The sequence below is a fragment of the Oikopleura dioica genome, chromosome 1 (genome assembly GCF_907165135.1).
Source record: "Oikopleura dioica chromosome 1, OKI2018_I68_1.0, whole genome shotgun sequence".
NCBI classification, from domain to species: Eukaryota; Metazoa; Chordata; class Appendicularia; order Copelata; family Oikopleuridae; genus Oikopleura; species Oikopleura dioica.
The window spans coordinates 13,739,814-13,755,361 of record NC_137291.1 but is presented as its reverse complement, the minus strand read 5'-3'; the positions used below and the strand labels follow the sequence as shown (position 1 = coordinate 13,755,361).

The 15,548-nt window shown below is 42.4% G+C and overlaps 5 protein-coding genes across 8 annotated transcripts; 2 read left to right on the top strand and 3 right to left on the bottom strand.

The window, feature by feature from the left end:
- The first annotated feature begins 245 nt into the window (after nucleotides 1–245).
- On the top strand, nucleotides 246–1,154 carry LOC145711355 (brain-specific homeobox protein homolog). Its single transcript, XM_081789098.1, has one exon. The coding sequence runs from the start codon at nucleotides 303–305 to the stop codon at nucleotides 1,017–1,019; it is 717 nt and encodes a 238-aa protein (XP_081645224.1). The 5' UTR covers nucleotides 246–302; the 3' UTR covers nucleotides 1,020–1,154.
- Nucleotides 1,155–1,762: 608 nt separating this feature from the next.
- Nucleotides 1,763–3,143, top strand: LOC145697900 (uncharacterized). Its single transcript, XM_081775111.1, has 5 exons — nucleotides 1,763–1,986; nucleotides 2,030–2,323; nucleotides 2,364–2,564; nucleotides 2,607–2,801; nucleotides 3,027–3,143. The coding sequence occupies exons 1-5, from the start codon at nucleotides 1,851–1,853 to the stop codon at nucleotides 3,086–3,088; spliced, it is 888 nt and encodes a 295-aa protein (XP_081631237.1). The 5' UTR covers nucleotides 1,763–1,850; the 3' UTR covers nucleotides 3,089–3,143.
- A 19-nt stretch (nucleotides 3,144–3,162) lies between these two features.
- On the bottom strand, nucleotides 3,163–6,824 carry LOC145697869 (uncharacterized). Of its 4 annotated transcripts, none has more exons than XM_081775100.1 (12): nucleotides 6,190–6,824; nucleotides 5,975–6,073; nucleotides 5,514–5,708; nucleotides 5,258–5,436; nucleotides 5,033–5,159; nucleotides 4,923–4,991; nucleotides 4,767–4,873; nucleotides 4,544–4,716; nucleotides 4,413–4,497; nucleotides 4,301–4,364; nucleotides 4,138–4,256; nucleotides 3,163–4,014 (listed from the first exon to the last, which is right to left on the bottom strand). In XM_081775100.1, the coding sequence occupies exons 2-12, from the start codon at nucleotides 6,031–6,033 to the stop codon at nucleotides 3,950–3,952; spliced, it is 1,242 nt and encodes a 413-aa protein (XP_081631226.1). In that variant the 5' UTR covers nucleotides 6,034–6,073; nucleotides 6,190–6,824; the 3' UTR covers nucleotides 3,163–3,949. The 4 variants fall into 4 exon arrangements, with proteins under 4 accessions (XP_081631226.1, XP_081631218.1, XP_081631204.1 ...); XM_081775092.1 differs by having other exon boundaries at nucleotides 3,163–4,022; nucleotides 5,532–5,708; nucleotides 6,190–6,647; XM_081775078.1 differs by having other exon boundaries at nucleotides 3,163–4,022; nucleotides 6,190–6,644.
- A 270-nt stretch (nucleotides 6,825–7,094) lies between these two features.
- On the bottom strand, nucleotides 7,095–9,883 carry LOC145697858 (uncharacterized). Its single transcript, XM_081775067.1, has 8 exons — nucleotides 9,632–9,883; nucleotides 9,443–9,587; nucleotides 8,804–9,112; nucleotides 8,382–8,569; nucleotides 8,052–8,333; nucleotides 7,800–7,983; nucleotides 7,577–7,753; nucleotides 7,095–7,373 (listed from the first exon to the last, which is right to left on the bottom strand). The coding sequence occupies exons 1-8, from the start codon at nucleotides 9,827–9,829 to the stop codon at nucleotides 7,174–7,176; spliced, it is 1,683 nt and encodes a 560-aa protein (XP_081631193.1). The 5' UTR covers nucleotides 9,830–9,883; the 3' UTR covers nucleotides 7,095–7,173.
- A 1,976-nt stretch (nucleotides 9,884–11,859) lies between these two features.
- LOC145712279 (uncharacterized) lies at nucleotides 11,860–13,655 on the bottom strand. The gene has a single exon (XM_081789966.1). The coding sequence runs from the start codon at nucleotides 13,648–13,650 to the stop codon at nucleotides 11,860–11,862; it is 1,791 nt and encodes a 596-aa protein (XP_081646092.1). The 5' UTR covers nucleotides 13,651–13,655.
- Between the last annotated feature and the right edge of the window lie 1,893 nt (nucleotides 13,656–15,548).

The following is a 15,548-nucleotide window of genomic DNA, read 5'->3' as shown; positions in this document are numbered from 1 at the left end:
CCGAGAAGACAGCTGGCTCCAATCTGAAAATCACTCCCCATTAGCACTTAAATTTAATTAATCACCATCTTGATAAGCATCTCGCCTGCGCGCGGCCAGCCGGACACGAGCGCTAGTCCTCGGTCCTACTAGTCCTCTCCGCGGCGCACTAGGTCCCTCTGCTCCAGCCTCGATCGGTGGCGCTGTTCCCGCCCCATATAAAATGCCCCCAGCAGCGGAGAATCCCATATCAACCAAATCACAAATCACAAAAATTTTTCTTATCAAAACTCAGATAACCAAAAAAGAAAAAAAAGAAAAAGATGGAAAACCTCCTCGCCAACTACACCCAATTCATCCAGTACCAGCAGCTTTACGCCAAGAGCATTCTCCACCAGAAGCTCCAGCAAAAATCAGAGATTCACGAAGAGCAGAAGCCATCCCTCTCTCCTCCACCAATCACCGTCGGAATCAAAACTGAAGCTTCTGAGACGATCACCCCACCGCAGAAGAAAAAGACCGGCTTTTCGATGGCTGACATTTTGACTCCAGACGAAAAGCCTTCTCCTCCAGCAACTCCTCCTTCTGCTGGCTCAATTTCTCCAGTCCACAACATCCCAAAGATCCAGATCCCCCTCGCTCCCGTCCATCAGATGGCTCCTCAACTCCCAGTCGCTCCCTACTACGCTCCAAACCTCCATGCTCTCTACGCCCAACAAGCTCTCCTCGCCCAGCACCACCACCACGCCGCTCTTCAGCAAGAAACATCTCCTCCACTTGACACTCGACCAAAGCGCGTCCGAACAATCTTCACTCAAAGCCAAATCGACCGGCTGGAAGTTGAATTCAGCAAGAGCCAGTACATGGTCGGCTCCGACCGCGTCGAACTCGCCAAAGACCTCGACCTCTCCGAAACGCAAGTGAAAGTCTGGTTCCAAAACCGCCGCATCAAGAGCCGAAAGCAAAAGAAAATCCAAAACGAGAGCACCGAGGAGCGATCCGAATCGTCCGACACCGAATCCGACACCACCGCCCACTGATAATCAAAATTCTTGCAATTTCTTCCATCCTGACTTTTAAGAGCCTGTTTAAAAAAAATCCCTTTGTATATATTTGACCATTCCAAAAAGTGAAAAATGTTAGAAAAGTCAAAAAACGCTTTTACCACCTGCCAAAAATAAATTATTCAAAAAGAAAAAACCTCAATCAGCCTCATTTTTTCGCAAGAAATCAAGGAAGAGAGCAACAAAAAATTTTATCAATAATTTTTTTTTTTCAAAAATTTTTTGGTTCGAAAAAGCCGCTAGCGGCTTTTCAACGAGCATAAGTTCCATTTGAGCACTAAAATTGCTCCTGCGGCCGAATAGGTTAATTTCGATGGAACGTTTGGCGAGCAAAGGTTGTGTCAATTTGCGGATTAGATGGAAATAATTGCTTCTCCTTTCATCCCTTTTGTTTATTGCATTATTAGTTGTGTAATTGGTATCATTCCCAGTGGCGGGCGGCCGCTTTTTGAAGCAAAATGGGCTGGCCAAGCATTATAAACCAGTTAAACACAGATTAATCAATTGCTGGACACTTTGGCCCGCTTCGAGTGGCTCCGGGAAAGGATCAAAAAGCGGTGCAGAGGGAGTCTCTCTCTCTTTGAAAACCTGTTTTTCGAGAATATAGATATTTATTCCAAATATAAAACCATAAGAATCTCGCCTAATCTTCAGTTTTCACTTACTAAAGAAGGCTCTAAAAAGTCTCAAAATTCGAACTTTCGAACAAAGTTGACCTTGGATTTAAAAGTAAGTGACCTTCTCTAGAACGGTGAACTCAAGAAAGGTTGTTTAATACAGTCATTTGTCAGTTTATTCCAAGAATAGATGAAGCCAGACGAATCTATATGTGAAGTTTCAAGAAATTCGAGTCGAAATTCAAGTCGCATCAATCAAGTTTCAGAAGAAGATAGCAAAACTGCCAGTGAAAAGTGGAAGACTAAAAGGAACATCATCTTATTCGGTCTAATTTTGAAGGGAATCAGCTTTTTTTTACATGGTTCTAGGGCTTATAGGGACAATTTTCGCAGTTTCCGGTTACCGAAGAGTCAAGTTCAACCATCAAATTCAATGTCCGATGGAGAATGTTCTTATGAGAAGGCGAATTCTTCCTCTTGATGAGTCCAGCGAGGATGATCTTCTTTATGAATTTTCAATGGACGCAATTCACCTTCCTCAGAAAAGCAATCAGGGTTGGTGCAAGTTCTCACTCTGGGGCTTTTCGGCGGGAAAAACGATCATTTCTGCCGAAGCGGTCGACCTTGATACTGAAAAAACATGGGCGAGAATCGATGTTACAGGTAGACTGATGAAGGAAACATTAGGAAAGGGAATTTCTAGAGCAAGTTTCAAGCGCGACGACAAAATCTTTCAACCTCAAAGAACCTTTCCACTACGAAACGACACTATCCGGATATACCGAAGTGGTGATTGGAATCAAGGAAGACTACAGTCACAATCACAATGTCGACTTCAACTTCATCTTCAGATCTAACAAAGAGCGACCTGACTTCGTCCGCGCCACTGGCCCCACTTACATCGGTGGGTTAAAAATTCTATCATGCTTTGATGCTCTTTTTCTAGTCTGGTTCTGGCTGCCATTAACAATGACCTTCGTCGTCTGTGCCTGTTTGTTCGCCATGCACAAGCTGGAAAACTACGGAATCGAGCAAAAGAAGAAGCGATACGATTTCCGGGTCGAAAGTGGGCTCAAATACGGCGACCCAGGGGACTTTTCAAGAGATCAGCTGAGGAAGTTCAAGTCAAGATTAGCCGCTAGTAAGTCATTTTTTTCCATAGGTAGTCATTGATTGAAGACATTCTAAAGTAACTTTCATTCACTTGAATTTTCTCGAAGAAAACATGTGTTGAAAGGAATGTAACGAAATGGTATGTTAACACAAAAGAAAACTCTGTTACGAGATGTTAACTAAGTAAAAATGTCTACCGACAAAGAAGAACAAAGAAATAAAATTGTTTGTTACAGTTTTCAATTTTTTTCAGTCTCGATTTCAACTCCACAATCACCGAGAAGATCGAGAGCCATGTACAACATTTCTGTTTGACTACTGGTAACTGTAGTCAAGAGTTTTCAAAAGCGTCGAATAAATTATATAATTAACAGTAAATCCAGTTGTCTCAACTTTGCTTCATTTATTTTGTTTTTAAGAAGACATTCAGTTTGATATGAGAATAGAAGAGAATAGAACGCTCAGGGTTACGATTTTTATTTTTTGGAAAAGTAGGGTCGAACATCTCATAGGAGTAAAATAGCTTTTAGGGATAATGACTAAAATATACAGTTAAACATTCAATAAAACAAAAGTACAAAAAGAGAGATGGGAGAAACAAAGGGGAAAGAATTAATCGGGATGCTGAAGGAAAGTAGAATACATATTTTCAATGAGCTTTTAGCGCATTTTATAGAATAGACTCGCGGTTTGGCGATTGAAGATTATTTTCTCATCGTTTTATCTTTTTGAAATTAGTAAAAGAAAATTTTGCTTTGTAGCGTTTTTGTGTGTTATTGAAGAACAGATATTGCAGAGATTTTAACCCATCAGCGCATTGTGACCAATATTTTGGCAAATCAAGCTTTTGGCTCAAAAATGATGGTTTTTGAATCAGAAAAATGCTATCTGCTCAATTTTTTTGCAAAATTTGATTCGCCAAAATATTGGCGATTATGCATGAATGGGTTAAGGGGAGTTGATTGCTGAAGGAGATGATTGTAAATGAGTTTGAATTGTAAATGGCACCGGTTTTTTGCTTCAAGAAGTTTTGATTTTTACCATTTTTGAACCTTTTTAGAAGTTTTTGAGTAGAAGATGATGGAGTTCTAGGGACATATCTGGAGAGATTGGACGTCGGATAAATAGTTTTCGGAGAAGGGAAAATCGACAATGAAGGGCGACATGTGCTGGAGATCAGCGGTGCTGGGAGGACTTGCGGGAGAATCTCTCCCGGAGGAAATAGGGCTGATCTCGCCGGGCTGCATTTCTAAAGATAAACAGGTTGGGAGACAGTTAAAAGCACCACACAAAGCCTGAAGTTTTGAAACACTTGCAACTGGGGCAGCTTACTTATGCGACAAAAATGATGAGCAGTACTATACCTGGAAAGTTGACGCCGCCGGGCCTGTTTTCCTTATTGATTGCTTGGCAATTGCAAGTTGCTTTTCCCTTGTTTTTCTTTGGTGGAGCATCAGAGTATGGAATCGAGTTGCCGTTGACGCTAGAAAAAAGGGAGTTAGAGAGGGTTGAAGGTGGTGGTCTTACCAGATTTCAGGAAGCTCGCGGTCTGGTGGAGGAATTTCTTTTTTCTTCTTTTGCGAGTTTTGCGCTAGAATTGAGAGTTATATTGATGATGATGGAGGGTGATTAATTCTACCTTTCGTTGCAGTGCTGATTATGTTGTTGAGCATATGGTACTTGCGAAGCACGACGCTTTCGTCTGTTCTGATCGATGCATCCGACTGAAAAAAGGGATGAATAGAAAAAGGGGTGAAATGAGAAATGTACCTCTGACACGACTTGAGCGATGTTTTCCAAGTTCTTGTCCTGAGAATAGATGAAATTCGGCGCCACTTTGATCTGGCTACTTTGCGATTCTCGCCGCTGCAATGACTGGGTCGGCAAAACTGTTCCGGAAGCGAAGTTGTTGTTGAAATTGGGTCGGATATCTGTATACATAGCTATTGTTACAAGCATTGATAGAGGCACACCAAAAACACCGAGGACTTACCTTGCTGGTTGCACATTGGCTCGTCGGGGACGTAAACCCAGAGGCTGCTTTCTCCTGGCTGTGTGTTCGTTCGTTTTTGGAAGCATTTGTGGAGCGATAAATTATGCCTTTGATAGGATAAATGATAGGAAGAGGTTTTTCTGAAGAAAAGTGTACCTGATGGAATTTTTCCAGGAGTTCATTGCCGGTCCTGTCGTACTGTTTGGCTGGAACTCCCGAACATTTCTAGAGCAAAATAAGAGGAAGAAGATGGGTGAGGGACTTACTCAAGCATCCATTGATAAATCCCGGCAAGGGTCAAGCAGCGATTCGGACTTTGAGTGATGGCGATTACGATGAGTTCTTGGTAAGTATGATGCACTCCGTTGATTGTCCCAGGCGAGGCATTTCCACCTGAAGAATGTTCAAAAACAAAATCATCTTTCCGAGCTAGACTCACATCAAGCTTCAGATTCTCAAGCGCAAGAGTCTATCGGACAAATTGGACTAACCTTTTCGTTCGCGTCTTCCATTTCTCGGAATGTAAGGTAGGTATCTGTGACGCTGTCTATTTTCGGTATTTGAATGATTGTCATTTTCGTGAAGGGTTGGCAAAGGGCCATCAGGAGCAGAGGATGAAGAAGCCATGCGAATAGGATTTCTGCCAGTCTGATGCTGCGGTATCGTCTGGCTAAAGACCCGGATGATTTTGGGTTTAATCTCTTTATTCATTTTTCAAACGAAAAATGAGGAAAAACAAACGCGTACCATGAAGGGACGGTGTACCTGCGCGAGCGTAGCCGAGGATTCTCCTCCAAAGTCGTGAAACTATCGTCAAGCATTGTCGAAGTTGGCTGCTCGACTTCCGCGGACTGGACCCGGACCGGTCTGCTTTGACCAAAGACCACAAACGGGTCCGGGTTCGAAAAGTCGAACAAATCAGTTGGTGCTTCATGGAGGACTTTTTTGATGGGTCAGAAGACGGGAAATTAATTACTATTGCTAGTAAAATAATTCGAACGCTATAATCATCATAAAGCTATTTCTTTGGAAAAAAATTTCATAAATTTATTCATTACGAAAAAAATTCAAAAACTGAACTCCAAAGATTGCTTAATTTACAATTGAAATTGAGCGTTTTGCTTAAAAATACCGCGCTATGCCTGGCTAGCTTTTTTAACTATTACGTAAGCTATCGTTTTTCTTGAATATCTCCATAACCGATTCCTATATCGTCCTGGTCGGACATGAATTCAATGTTGTGATTGGGAACATCGCCGATATCCATGCTCGATTCGTGTAAATTACAGTCAGTCGATGGTAATTAGCTAAAATGTCTGTCAGAAGGTGGCCTCACATCCTGTCTGGGCGACGAGAAACTGTCTACATCAGCGGTTTCAAAGTCACAATTCCCGACTCTTTTTCTCATTTTTCGACAACTCACCAAAATAACCGCGCTTCTGGTGGTTGGTCCCCGCCGCGGCTTAGTTGAGCTGCTTTTTCAAATGTCTGGAGCTCGTTCTCTCGCTGGAAATGTCTGAAACGGAGCTGCTCTCGATCTGGTTCTGTTTTGGCGATGGTTCTACGATGAAAACGGAGGACGATTGTGTCCGCCCTCATATTTGCGAGTTCGATGGGACGACCTTCGCAGAGACAAGCCAATCAGGAAGGGGAATGCCTGACAGACCGAGAGTCAAGACGGACGATAAGACGCAAGACACAACAAAATGTCGCCCGATGCTAGTGGCATTACCATGCCAGATGTAGTTGACCCTCTTTGCCTGACCGCAGCGACCTCAGATGACCCTACAAACAACCCTTTTTGAAGCTCTAAAGTAGGGCTGTCTGAGAGACGGAGTGATACGCTTGAGGAGATAGGACTCAGAGACAGAGCTTTCCAGTTGGAAAATTGTGGAAAATCCCATGATGGAGGGTGAATATGAATATTCCCGAGCATAAAATGAGCTAAAAAGTGAAGCGAGAGAAGACCATCGTCTGAGAGACTGAGAGGACTAGCAGAATTGGGACATGCTGACTGTCTTTCAGAGCAGCTTGAGAGCATGGAAGATCACTCACTCTGCCTCCCGGTCAAGTTTAATAACAACGGAATGAAATCATTGTTTTCAAGATCGGAGCATGAACAGCACTAGAAGAATGCGTGATGTACGGTAGATTCTCACGAAAATATCTCATGGTGTTTTTGAAGCTCAGAATCGTCGACGAACTCGTCTGGCATCTCCCAGAATGGGAGTTTAAAGCACTGTACCTTCGATTTTATGAATGAGAAAAATCTGTATCTTGAAAATATTTTCGTCCTTGGGAACCAATTCGATTCTTCAAGCTCGAAAATATGAGTTGGCTTCGAGGGCCAGAGCTTTGTATTTCATTTTCAGTCCAAATATAATTAGCAATTAATTAAAAAAACGCGTCAATCAGAATCGTCGAAAGTAATTTTCTTTCCCTCGAACTTCTGGATTACTGTCTGTTCTTTCGCTCGCTTACTGGCTGCCCAACTTCCGTGGAGTTCGGCAGGTTGGTTTTTCTTTTCTTCCTTCAATTTGCGCTTTTCGGCTTTTCGCTCTTTCTTCGCAGCGAGCTTCTGTTTTTGCTGCGCTTGTTTTTCCATTTCTGAAAGAAAAGTTTTAACCCCTTTCCAGAAGTTCGACAATTTAGAGCCCGAATTGTAAAGTATGGAATGAACCTTCCAATTCTTTTAATGAAAGACAAATTATCTGATAATTAAAAGAGAAATTAAATACAGCTGAATACAATTATGGCAATTTCCAAGTGTTTTATGATCTCCAATAAAGCATCGATTCAAATTTCTTTACCTATTAGATTCTGGCCATAAACAGCTTTGGCATGCCTTTTTCGTTCCCTTTGCCCGTCGCGATTGTCTTTGGCGAACCGCTTGACTTCCTTCTTTGACGTCTTTGCCACCTTGACTGGCTTGTGATCGGCAGTCATAAAGAACCCATTCGTCGCCGACGTTTCTTTCTCTTCATCTCCTTTAAAAATATCAATTACCCAATTTTCGTTTCATTTAAAACAGACCTTCGTCGTCACTTGATTCATTCTCGTCATCGCTTTCTGCCCCTTCATCATCTGATGATTCCGAATCAGCATCAAAGTCGTCTGTTTTGACGTCGATTTCTGGCTTTACTTCTGCTTTTGCGTCAGTAGTTTTGTTTTGGAAACTCTTTGGGAGGGCGAATTCGATCTCGAACGGCTCATCTTCCTGAAAACTCAACGATTATAAACGACTTCTACAGGTACATAGCATTCAAAATTTAAGATTTTGAGTACCTTTAGGGCTTCCTTGACGTGCTCCTCCTCCTCTTCTTCACTTTCTTCCGATTCCTCATCACTCGAATACTCCTTGAAGTCGTCTTCGTCTTCCTCCTCTTCCTCTGCTTCCTTCTCCTCTTCGTCTTTCGTCGTGGCATCAGCTTTCTGCACGAGTTTTCCGAGCTTGTTGAAATCGAAGCGCGCCGCATCTGCATTTGAAATTTCCTCTGGCATGTCATCTTCGTCCACCTCGCTCCCATCCGTGTCGTTGTCCGATTCTGGCTCGATCTTCCTCTGAATCTAAAAGACACAAAATGGAATAAATGCAGAAAAAGAAGGCTGGAGAACCTGCTTCTTTGAACTGGGTTGCGAATCTGGGTTTTCTGATGATTCTTTTTTGATTGAAGCTTTTGAAACTTCAGAAGAGACTTTTTCTTTTGATGTTTGTTTTTCAGATTCTTCGAGGACAGTTTTTGCCAAAGCAGCAGCCTTACTTGCGCCTTCCAGGCTCCGGGAAGAGTCGAAGAGCTTCAATTCTGAATGTTTTGATGAGAGGTAGTAATTACTATTATTTAATGATAATCGATATTTTGAGCTTCAAGCCACATTTATTCAGAAAACCAGCGTACTATGAGTCTAGATTCAATTTAAAAATCAGACTGATGAAGAGATCGAGATAATTTGGATCCTCCTCCAGAAAAAATCATTATGGTCTTTCATTTCTATTGTAGAGAAACTCTGCTACAGGGAAGTCTTTTTTTGGAACTCACCTTTATTGAGCTTTTCCCAAACCGGCAGGACCAGTTTGTACTGTCTTATCCTCTCTCTCGCTCTTAAATCCAAGTTCCCCGTGTCGTGAGCAATTTGACAAGCATCGGCGAATGGGACGGGTTCGTTTTTGAGCAACATTTCGAAAACGTCGTTTGCTTTCCAGCTCTTGATCAGGTACATTTCTTTGAGCAGCGATTCTTCTGCGTTCTTACATCGAAGGAGCTTTTTTTGGATGTTCTTCTTCTTTTGCTCGGATAGACTAGCTATGTCGACTTCTGTCGTTAATTTTTCGCGGGAATATCGATATTCTAAAGAAGATTTCTTAACAAACAGGAGTAGTTACCGGAAAATCAAAGTTTTGAACCCGAAATTCTGGCCTTTTTCATCAATGTACTACCTTTTTAGCACATTTTGGTCAAGGAAACAGCTAAAACCTGTTTAAAATAGCATAAAAATAGCTAAAGTGCCCTTTATTTCCCTAGAAAACTGGAGAATTTCGAGTTCTATCAGATTTTTTGCCTATTTGAGCCGTAAAAACCTTATTCTGCGGCCATAATCGGCTCTAAAAGGGCAATAATTCATCAAAATAGGCTTAAATCTTTCGCAGAAATCCTCAATTGCAGAGTTGGGAGACTTACTTTTCAATTTGTTGACAAAATTATTGACTAGATGAACTTTAGTCTGCCTGTAAGTGTTTCTGAACCAAATTTTTTCGTTGTTGAGGTTAAATTTTCGCTCGGGTTCTGGAATTCCGTTTTCTTCTCGCCATTTTGCCGCTCTTTCCTGAAGAGAAACGAGTTACAATTAGTTTTTCTTCCAAAGAATACCTTTTTCTTTTGCCTGGTGAGTTTAATCCACTCTTCTCTTGAAATTCTACCCTTTTTAAAAAGAGTATTTGGATTTGTTGAAGTTGGGGGCATTCTATTCGTTCCTCTTTTCTTCTTTTCAACATTTTCTTCTTCTCCTGCTTTCTCTGCTTCTTTCTTTACCGGTTGGTCAGCGACTTGCTCTATTTCTACCGACATTTCTGGGCTTTGAGTTTTTCAGAAAATCGGGCCACTGGCGGAGGGCAACTTTCGCGAGCGCGGCCAATCAGGGCGCGCGGGAGATTCCTCCGCTTTCCGAGCAGGTGTGGAGAATCTGATTCGGCAGCCTTTGGAAAAAACCTGAGTCAGGGTTCTACAGAATTTTTAATAGATTAAAATGGTTGTTTTTGCGGCTTAAATCATAAAAAAAACGCATATGCGGCTTTTGTCAGGCTCTTTCACAACCTGACTCAGGTTTTCTACACAGGTTTCCGAACCTAGATCTGTACCTCTCTGTCTACGCTTTCTCATGTACCTAGACAGTATCCAGTTGAACTATAATTTGGAAACGACTCCATTTGCTCCCACATTTAACGACTTTGTTTTATGACACTCGGAGTGTTCCTCGGATTGCCGGTATCTGACAGCACAAGTTCAAAAATGACAGAGACAGTTTGGAAAGTAAATAAATTCGGTAAAAATCTCATCATCTTGAATTTGATCGTTGTCTTCATCGTCGCCTTGGCTTTTATAGAGAAATCCGAGCCTGAAGAAACCGATTTTAGTTTCACTGAATTCAATCAAACAACGACATTTACTACGACATCGACAACAACTACGACAACCACGACAACTACGATAACTACGACGAAATCGTTAACAACAACAGCTCCAAGAACAACGGTAATTGAAAGAAGCCAGCTAATTTTTACCCAAATTCATCAAATTTTCATTGACTTTCAAAAATTTCTTTAGCATCTTTTGGTAATGTATAGCTCTGGACAAATCGGACCCGATGGTAATATCGACTTTATAACTATTTCTCTTGCTAGTTCAAAAATCGAACGAGCGAAAATGAAAGAAAGGTTCCGACTTTTCGTAACTGTCATAAATGATCAAAAATCAGAACCTCGAGTTGAAGCTCCTAAAAGAAATTTCCTGAGAGACGCGCAAAATGCTCTTTTAAGAGACGAACTCTTCATTTTCGGCGGATACACGGACAATCGAAAAGTAAGGAAAATCGAAGATTTCAAAATGCATTTTGTTCATTTTTCAGATCGGTAAACTTGACGGCTGCGAATGGAAAAAACTGTCTCCTCGGCTAATCAACCAGATTATATCAGCTGCCGCAGCACTTTCGATCGAAAATAGCGAAAAGGCATTACTTTGCTCTGCAAGCCAAAAATGCGAAATCTTCAACGGAACAGCTTCCACTCCATCGTTTGCCCCGAACTTTCGTCACTGGGCTGGCAACCTTGCCTTTTACGAAGGAAGACCAATGACGGTGGGAAGTAACTTCAATCCTGGCGGAAATAAAGTCGAAAGCCTCACTTCTTCTGGCTGGGAGATTTTGACTGATTTCCCGAGGTTTCCAATTACCGAAATTATCTTTATTAAAATAAGTTCATAGTCAGATAGCGTATCATTTTCTGGTCGGCCTACCGAGTGGAAATCTTCTTCTCGCTGGAGGAGCAACAAATAAAATTCCGCAAAAAGCAATTTGGCTCTTTAAAAATGACAAATGGAGGAAAATCGGGGATCTGAAAAATGCAAGTGAAAAAAATTCCAAATAAGAGCTTCACTTCAATTAAGGTTGACATGTGTGGATCGGCTATTTTGATCAACAATTCAGTCTTTATCGTCTCTGGTACAAAAAGCCCGCATGCAATTGAACGACTGGATTTTGAAGGAGATCAATTGATCGATCAAGAAGTTATTGGCAATATGGTTGAAAATCGTCTTCCTGTTCTTTTGGGAGTTTCTGCTGGCTTTTGCAGCGGAAAAGAAAAATAAACCGTCATCGTATATTTTCTGTTTTTTTTTCTGAAAAAAAGTCTCAAGTAGGATCATCTTAAGCCGAGTTGGTATCTCAACCGAAAATTGATGTATGAAGAGATTACTTTTGACATTTTGTTGGAGTAATGAGTGCATCAGAGCATTCAAAGTAAAACTCAAGAATTTGTGACTCAAGATGCAACTGAAACAAAAAGAAGAATGAAGTCTGGAATCAAGGAAGAAAATCATGGAGCTCAGTTTATTATGTAAAATGCGGGTTTACGGTAGTAAGTGGTACTGTAACAGTAAGGATTTGTCATTTTTACAATGAACCTAGACACTCGTTTAGTGTGTCGGCTCGTTTTGCTGCTCATGCAGGCGTAGTTGTCAAGCCACGTGTACAGGCCAGCTTTGATGATTTTCGTCTGAGAGCAGTGGTCTTCGAATCGGACAGCCCCCTTGTTCCAGACGGCGAAGTCGTTCTCGCCGACTCGCTCAGCATCGTGGGGAGCAGTGCAGTTGACTTCGTGGCAGAGAAGCATGTTTTGAAGAAGTTTGTCAGCCCGGTTTCCAAATTTGCCTCCACGACGGTGATCGGCAAGGACTTCGGAGGTAATGTTGATCCATTCTCGAATGGTGTCCATGGATTCGTCGAAAGACATTGGCAAGCAGATGCATTCGTAGGAGCCCGGCAGATTCTCGCATCGTTCTTTTGTTGCGTGGCACGTGTCGATTTCTCGGGCGCACTCGTCGATATCGACGCAGACTCCAGCTTCGTTACGTTCGTATCCAGTTGAGCATGAACAAGTGAATGAACCAACGGTGTTTTCGCAGGTTTCAGCAAGGACGGCACAGGTAGTCCTATGAACACATTCATCTACATCAACACATACTTGAACATTGTTGAATATCAATATATTTGAGTCTGGGGCGTAGCCTTCGGCGCAGGTGCAGAAGAAGGAGCCTATAGTGTCGTTGCAAACTTCTGTGACTCGGTCGCATGTATCAGTGCCTCGTTCGCACTCATCGATGTTGACGCAAACTCCCGTATCATCTCGCTCGTATCCGGTTGAGCAAGGGCAGTCAAAAGATCCGATATTGTTGACGCAAGTTTCGACGATGTCAGCGCAAGTGTCCGTGCCTCGGGCACACTCGTCGATATCAACGCAAACTCCCCCATCATCTCTCTCGTATCCAATGGAGCAAGGGCAGGTGAAAGATCCGACATTGTTGACGCAAGTTTCGATGGTGTCAGCGCAACTATCTGTACCTCGGGCGCACTCGTCGATATCAACGCAAACTCCGCCACCGTTTTGCTCATATCCAGTTGAGCACGGGCAGGTGAAAGATCCGGCATTGTTGACACAAGTTTCGACGGTGTCAGCGCAAGTGTCCGTACCTCTGGCACATTCGTCGATATCAACGCAAACTCCGGCACCGTTTTGCTCGTATCCACTTGAGCAAGGGCAGGTGAAAGAACCTGCAGTGTTGACGCAAGTTTCGACGGTGGCAGCGCAAGTGTGGGTTCCACCAGCGCACTCGTCTATGTCTACACAATTTGGCTCATTTCCGCTAAATCCAGCTGGGCACGGGATGGCAACTGTGTTGCAGGTGTGCGATCCAGACGTGTTTACGCATTGTTGAGTGACGGTATTGCAACTGTGAGAGCCGTTGGCACACTCGTCGATGTCGGAACAGCCGCTGCCGTCAAAAGAAAAGCCGCTATGGCAACTTGTCGTGCCTGTTTGCTCAAAGCAGGAGCCAAGTTGAGCGGCGCAGAATCCCTCGTCGTAGTCTGAGCAACAGTCGTTGTAGTTGCAGCAGACCGCGTCGCACCAGCATATTCCTGTGTTGCATTCACCGATGTTGCCTTCTTCGCAGCAAAATTGAGGAACAGCGAAATTCTTGCAACTGCTACCACTGTTTTTATTACTCACGACGTTCCCGGCCAAAAGGGGGTTAAAAGGTCGTGTAGGTGGTGCATCGGCGTTTCTTCCCAGATTGCGTTTTGCGAGACTCACTGTCAAAAAATAAAATATTTTCATTTTGAAGATCACTATGTTTTCATTTTTTTGGGTCAGAGCGATTTTAACATGAACTTTCATGAGTTCTCGCTACGAGCAGGCGAGAGCGCCGGGGCGCGAGAGGCATAACATTTTAACCTCATCAGAAAAACAGGAGGAACTTGACTGGGGTTTTGCTTGACGGAAATTTTAATTGGCTTATTGGCAATTATATTTTTGGTCATTTAGGAATGTGAATCGCGATCTATCTATAATGCATCGGTATAACAGCTAGTTAAGTTTTTTTCTAACCCCCGTCAACTTTTCTCCACCCCGGAAATCGATTCTACAAGTCATAAAACGATTTCGAGGCTTCATTTTAGGGATCTACAAAGGGCAATTGTTTTACTTACATACTGGCATCATAATGACAAAAGTGTTTATGTCATCACAAATCCTAATCCTAAAATCTGCCACTTTAACTTCACGAGTGTGAATAATAATAATAAGTTATTCAGAATAACTGTCGACTCAATAACAAAATATAAACAGAACGTCTTGTTAGCCCACAAATCACTGATTTGCATTGTAGATTTCAATGAGTTCCAACGCTCGTTCAAATTGATAAGCCGGGTTCAGCTTGGCATTTTCTTCTTGGCCTAAATTTCCCTCCAGCGAGCAGGGAGCAAATTAAACAGCAGTAAACAAAAGACCCTCTTTAATAACAAAAAAATCTCGACCAAATAAAGTCCAATATCGGCAAACATACGATTCCAATTTCAGGCCGGATTCTCGAAATTTTGGTGCCAAAATGGCGGCATTAAATCAGGAACCCTATCCCTGTCCTACGTATCTGCTGATGTTCGCGGTTGAAAAATCTCCCTCTAATAAAGCAAAAACTGCGATTATATTTGGTCAGTTTGTTTGAGAAAAAAAAATAATCAATCAAAGAAACAAGATGCGTTTGTTAGGAACCGCTCAAAACAAGGGGTGTTAGAAACCGCATGGTCGGAAAGAAACAAGTTTTATTTCGAGTTTGTTGTGAACATGCGGAAGTTGATTTCGTTTATTTTGTTTAAGCTTTCGGACTTGGTTTGTCCGTCTTCAGAAACAGTGAGTGGCAGAGATATCAATTTTGCACACTGTCGTCGGGGACTCGCAGTACCCAAGCCATTTATGGTACTAGGAGTACCAATTCCGGCTTTCCGAGTGATATTATAACGAAATATTTCAGTCGGAACAATAGAAGACAGGTGAATAGAAGTGCAGCCTGTCCGAATCAGTAAGTTTCTTACCACAAAACCCGCGGAGCGGGCGTTCCTGGCTGACTAAAATTTTGCCTTGCCAAAATTGGTACTGGGAGTCCCCGGTAGCCCTTAAACAAAATAAACGAAATTAATTCAAGGTGTCATCTTCAAGAGAATTAATAACATGCGGAAAGCTCATTTTTGGCGTTTTTGGTTGTCGAAATTGTTCCTTACGATCATTTTTGTTCCTTGAAGGTGTGAGGGAGTTAAATGAAGAAAAAAGTTGGACGACGCAATCGCATGGCTAGAAAAGTCAGATAATAAATGACAGTAAATGAAGGTTTTCGTACCTATAGAGTGCTCAAGAATATATCTGACTTAATCCTGTTCCTCGATTGAGGTCGTTGATGGCGTCGTGTTTTCGGCAGTGGCGGTATTGGCAGCCGTCTCCTTTTTCATCTGGCCCGGGAACCCGCTTTTTATGCATTTGTCGAGAAGCTCTGACGCGACTTTGGGATCTGTCTCCGAGACCACTTTCTGGGTTTGAGTTTTTGCGGTATTTATCGAAGAAATGTCGGAAACAGCCTCTTGGGTCGATTCTTGAATTGAATAAAAAGAAGTGAAATCAACGAGGAGGATCTTACTTCGGCTAATCAACCTGATAACGTCCGCTACCGCGGCACTTTCGATCGA

Bases quoted from the DNA above. Each gene is read 5' to 3' on its own strand.
- LOC145697900 (XM_081775111.1), top strand. From the start codon at position 1,851: ATGAAGCCAGACGAATCTATATGTGAAGTTTCAAGAAATTCGAGTCGA. The intron at 2,565-2,606 runs GTGGGTTAAAAA...CTCTTTTTCTAG, and splicing joins CACTGGCCCCACTTACATCG to TCTGGTTCTGGCTGCCATTA. The intron at 2,802-3,026 runs GTAAGTCATTTT...AATTTTTTTCAG, and splicing joins CAAGTCAAGATTAGCCGCTA to TCTCGATTTCAACTCCACAA.
- LOC145697869 (XM_081775078.1), bottom strand. From the start codon at position 6,033: ATGGATATCGGCGATGTTCCCAATCACAACATTGAATTCATGTCCGAC. The intron at 5,709-5,974 runs AGGAATCGGTTA...ACCCATCAAAAA, and splicing joins ATGTCCGACCAGGACGATAT to AGTCCTCCATGAAGCACCAA. The intron at 5,437-5,513 runs GTACGCGTTTGT...CCGGGTCTTTAG, and splicing joins AGGTACACCGTCCCTTCATG to CCAGACGATACCGCAGCATC.
- LOC145711355 (XM_081789098.1), top strand. From the start codon at position 303: ATGGAAAACCTCCTCGCCAACTACACCCAATTCATCCAGTACCAGCAG.
- LOC145697858 (XM_081775067.1), bottom strand. From the start codon at position 9,829: ATGTCGGTAGAAATAGAGCAAGTCGCTGACCAACCGGTAAAGAAAGAA. The intron at 9,588-9,631 runs GTATTCTTTGGA...GTTTCTCTTCAG, and splicing joins TCACCAGGCAAAAGAAAAAG to GAAAGAGCGGCAAAATGGCG. The intron at 9,113-9,442 runs GTAAGTCTCCCA...AATCTTCTTTAG, and splicing joins TTTTGTCAACAAATTGAAAA to AATATCGATATTCCCGCGAA.
- LOC145712279 (XM_081789966.1), bottom strand. From the start codon at position 13,650: ATGAAAATATTTTATTTTTTGACAGTGAGTCTCGCAAAACGCAATCTG.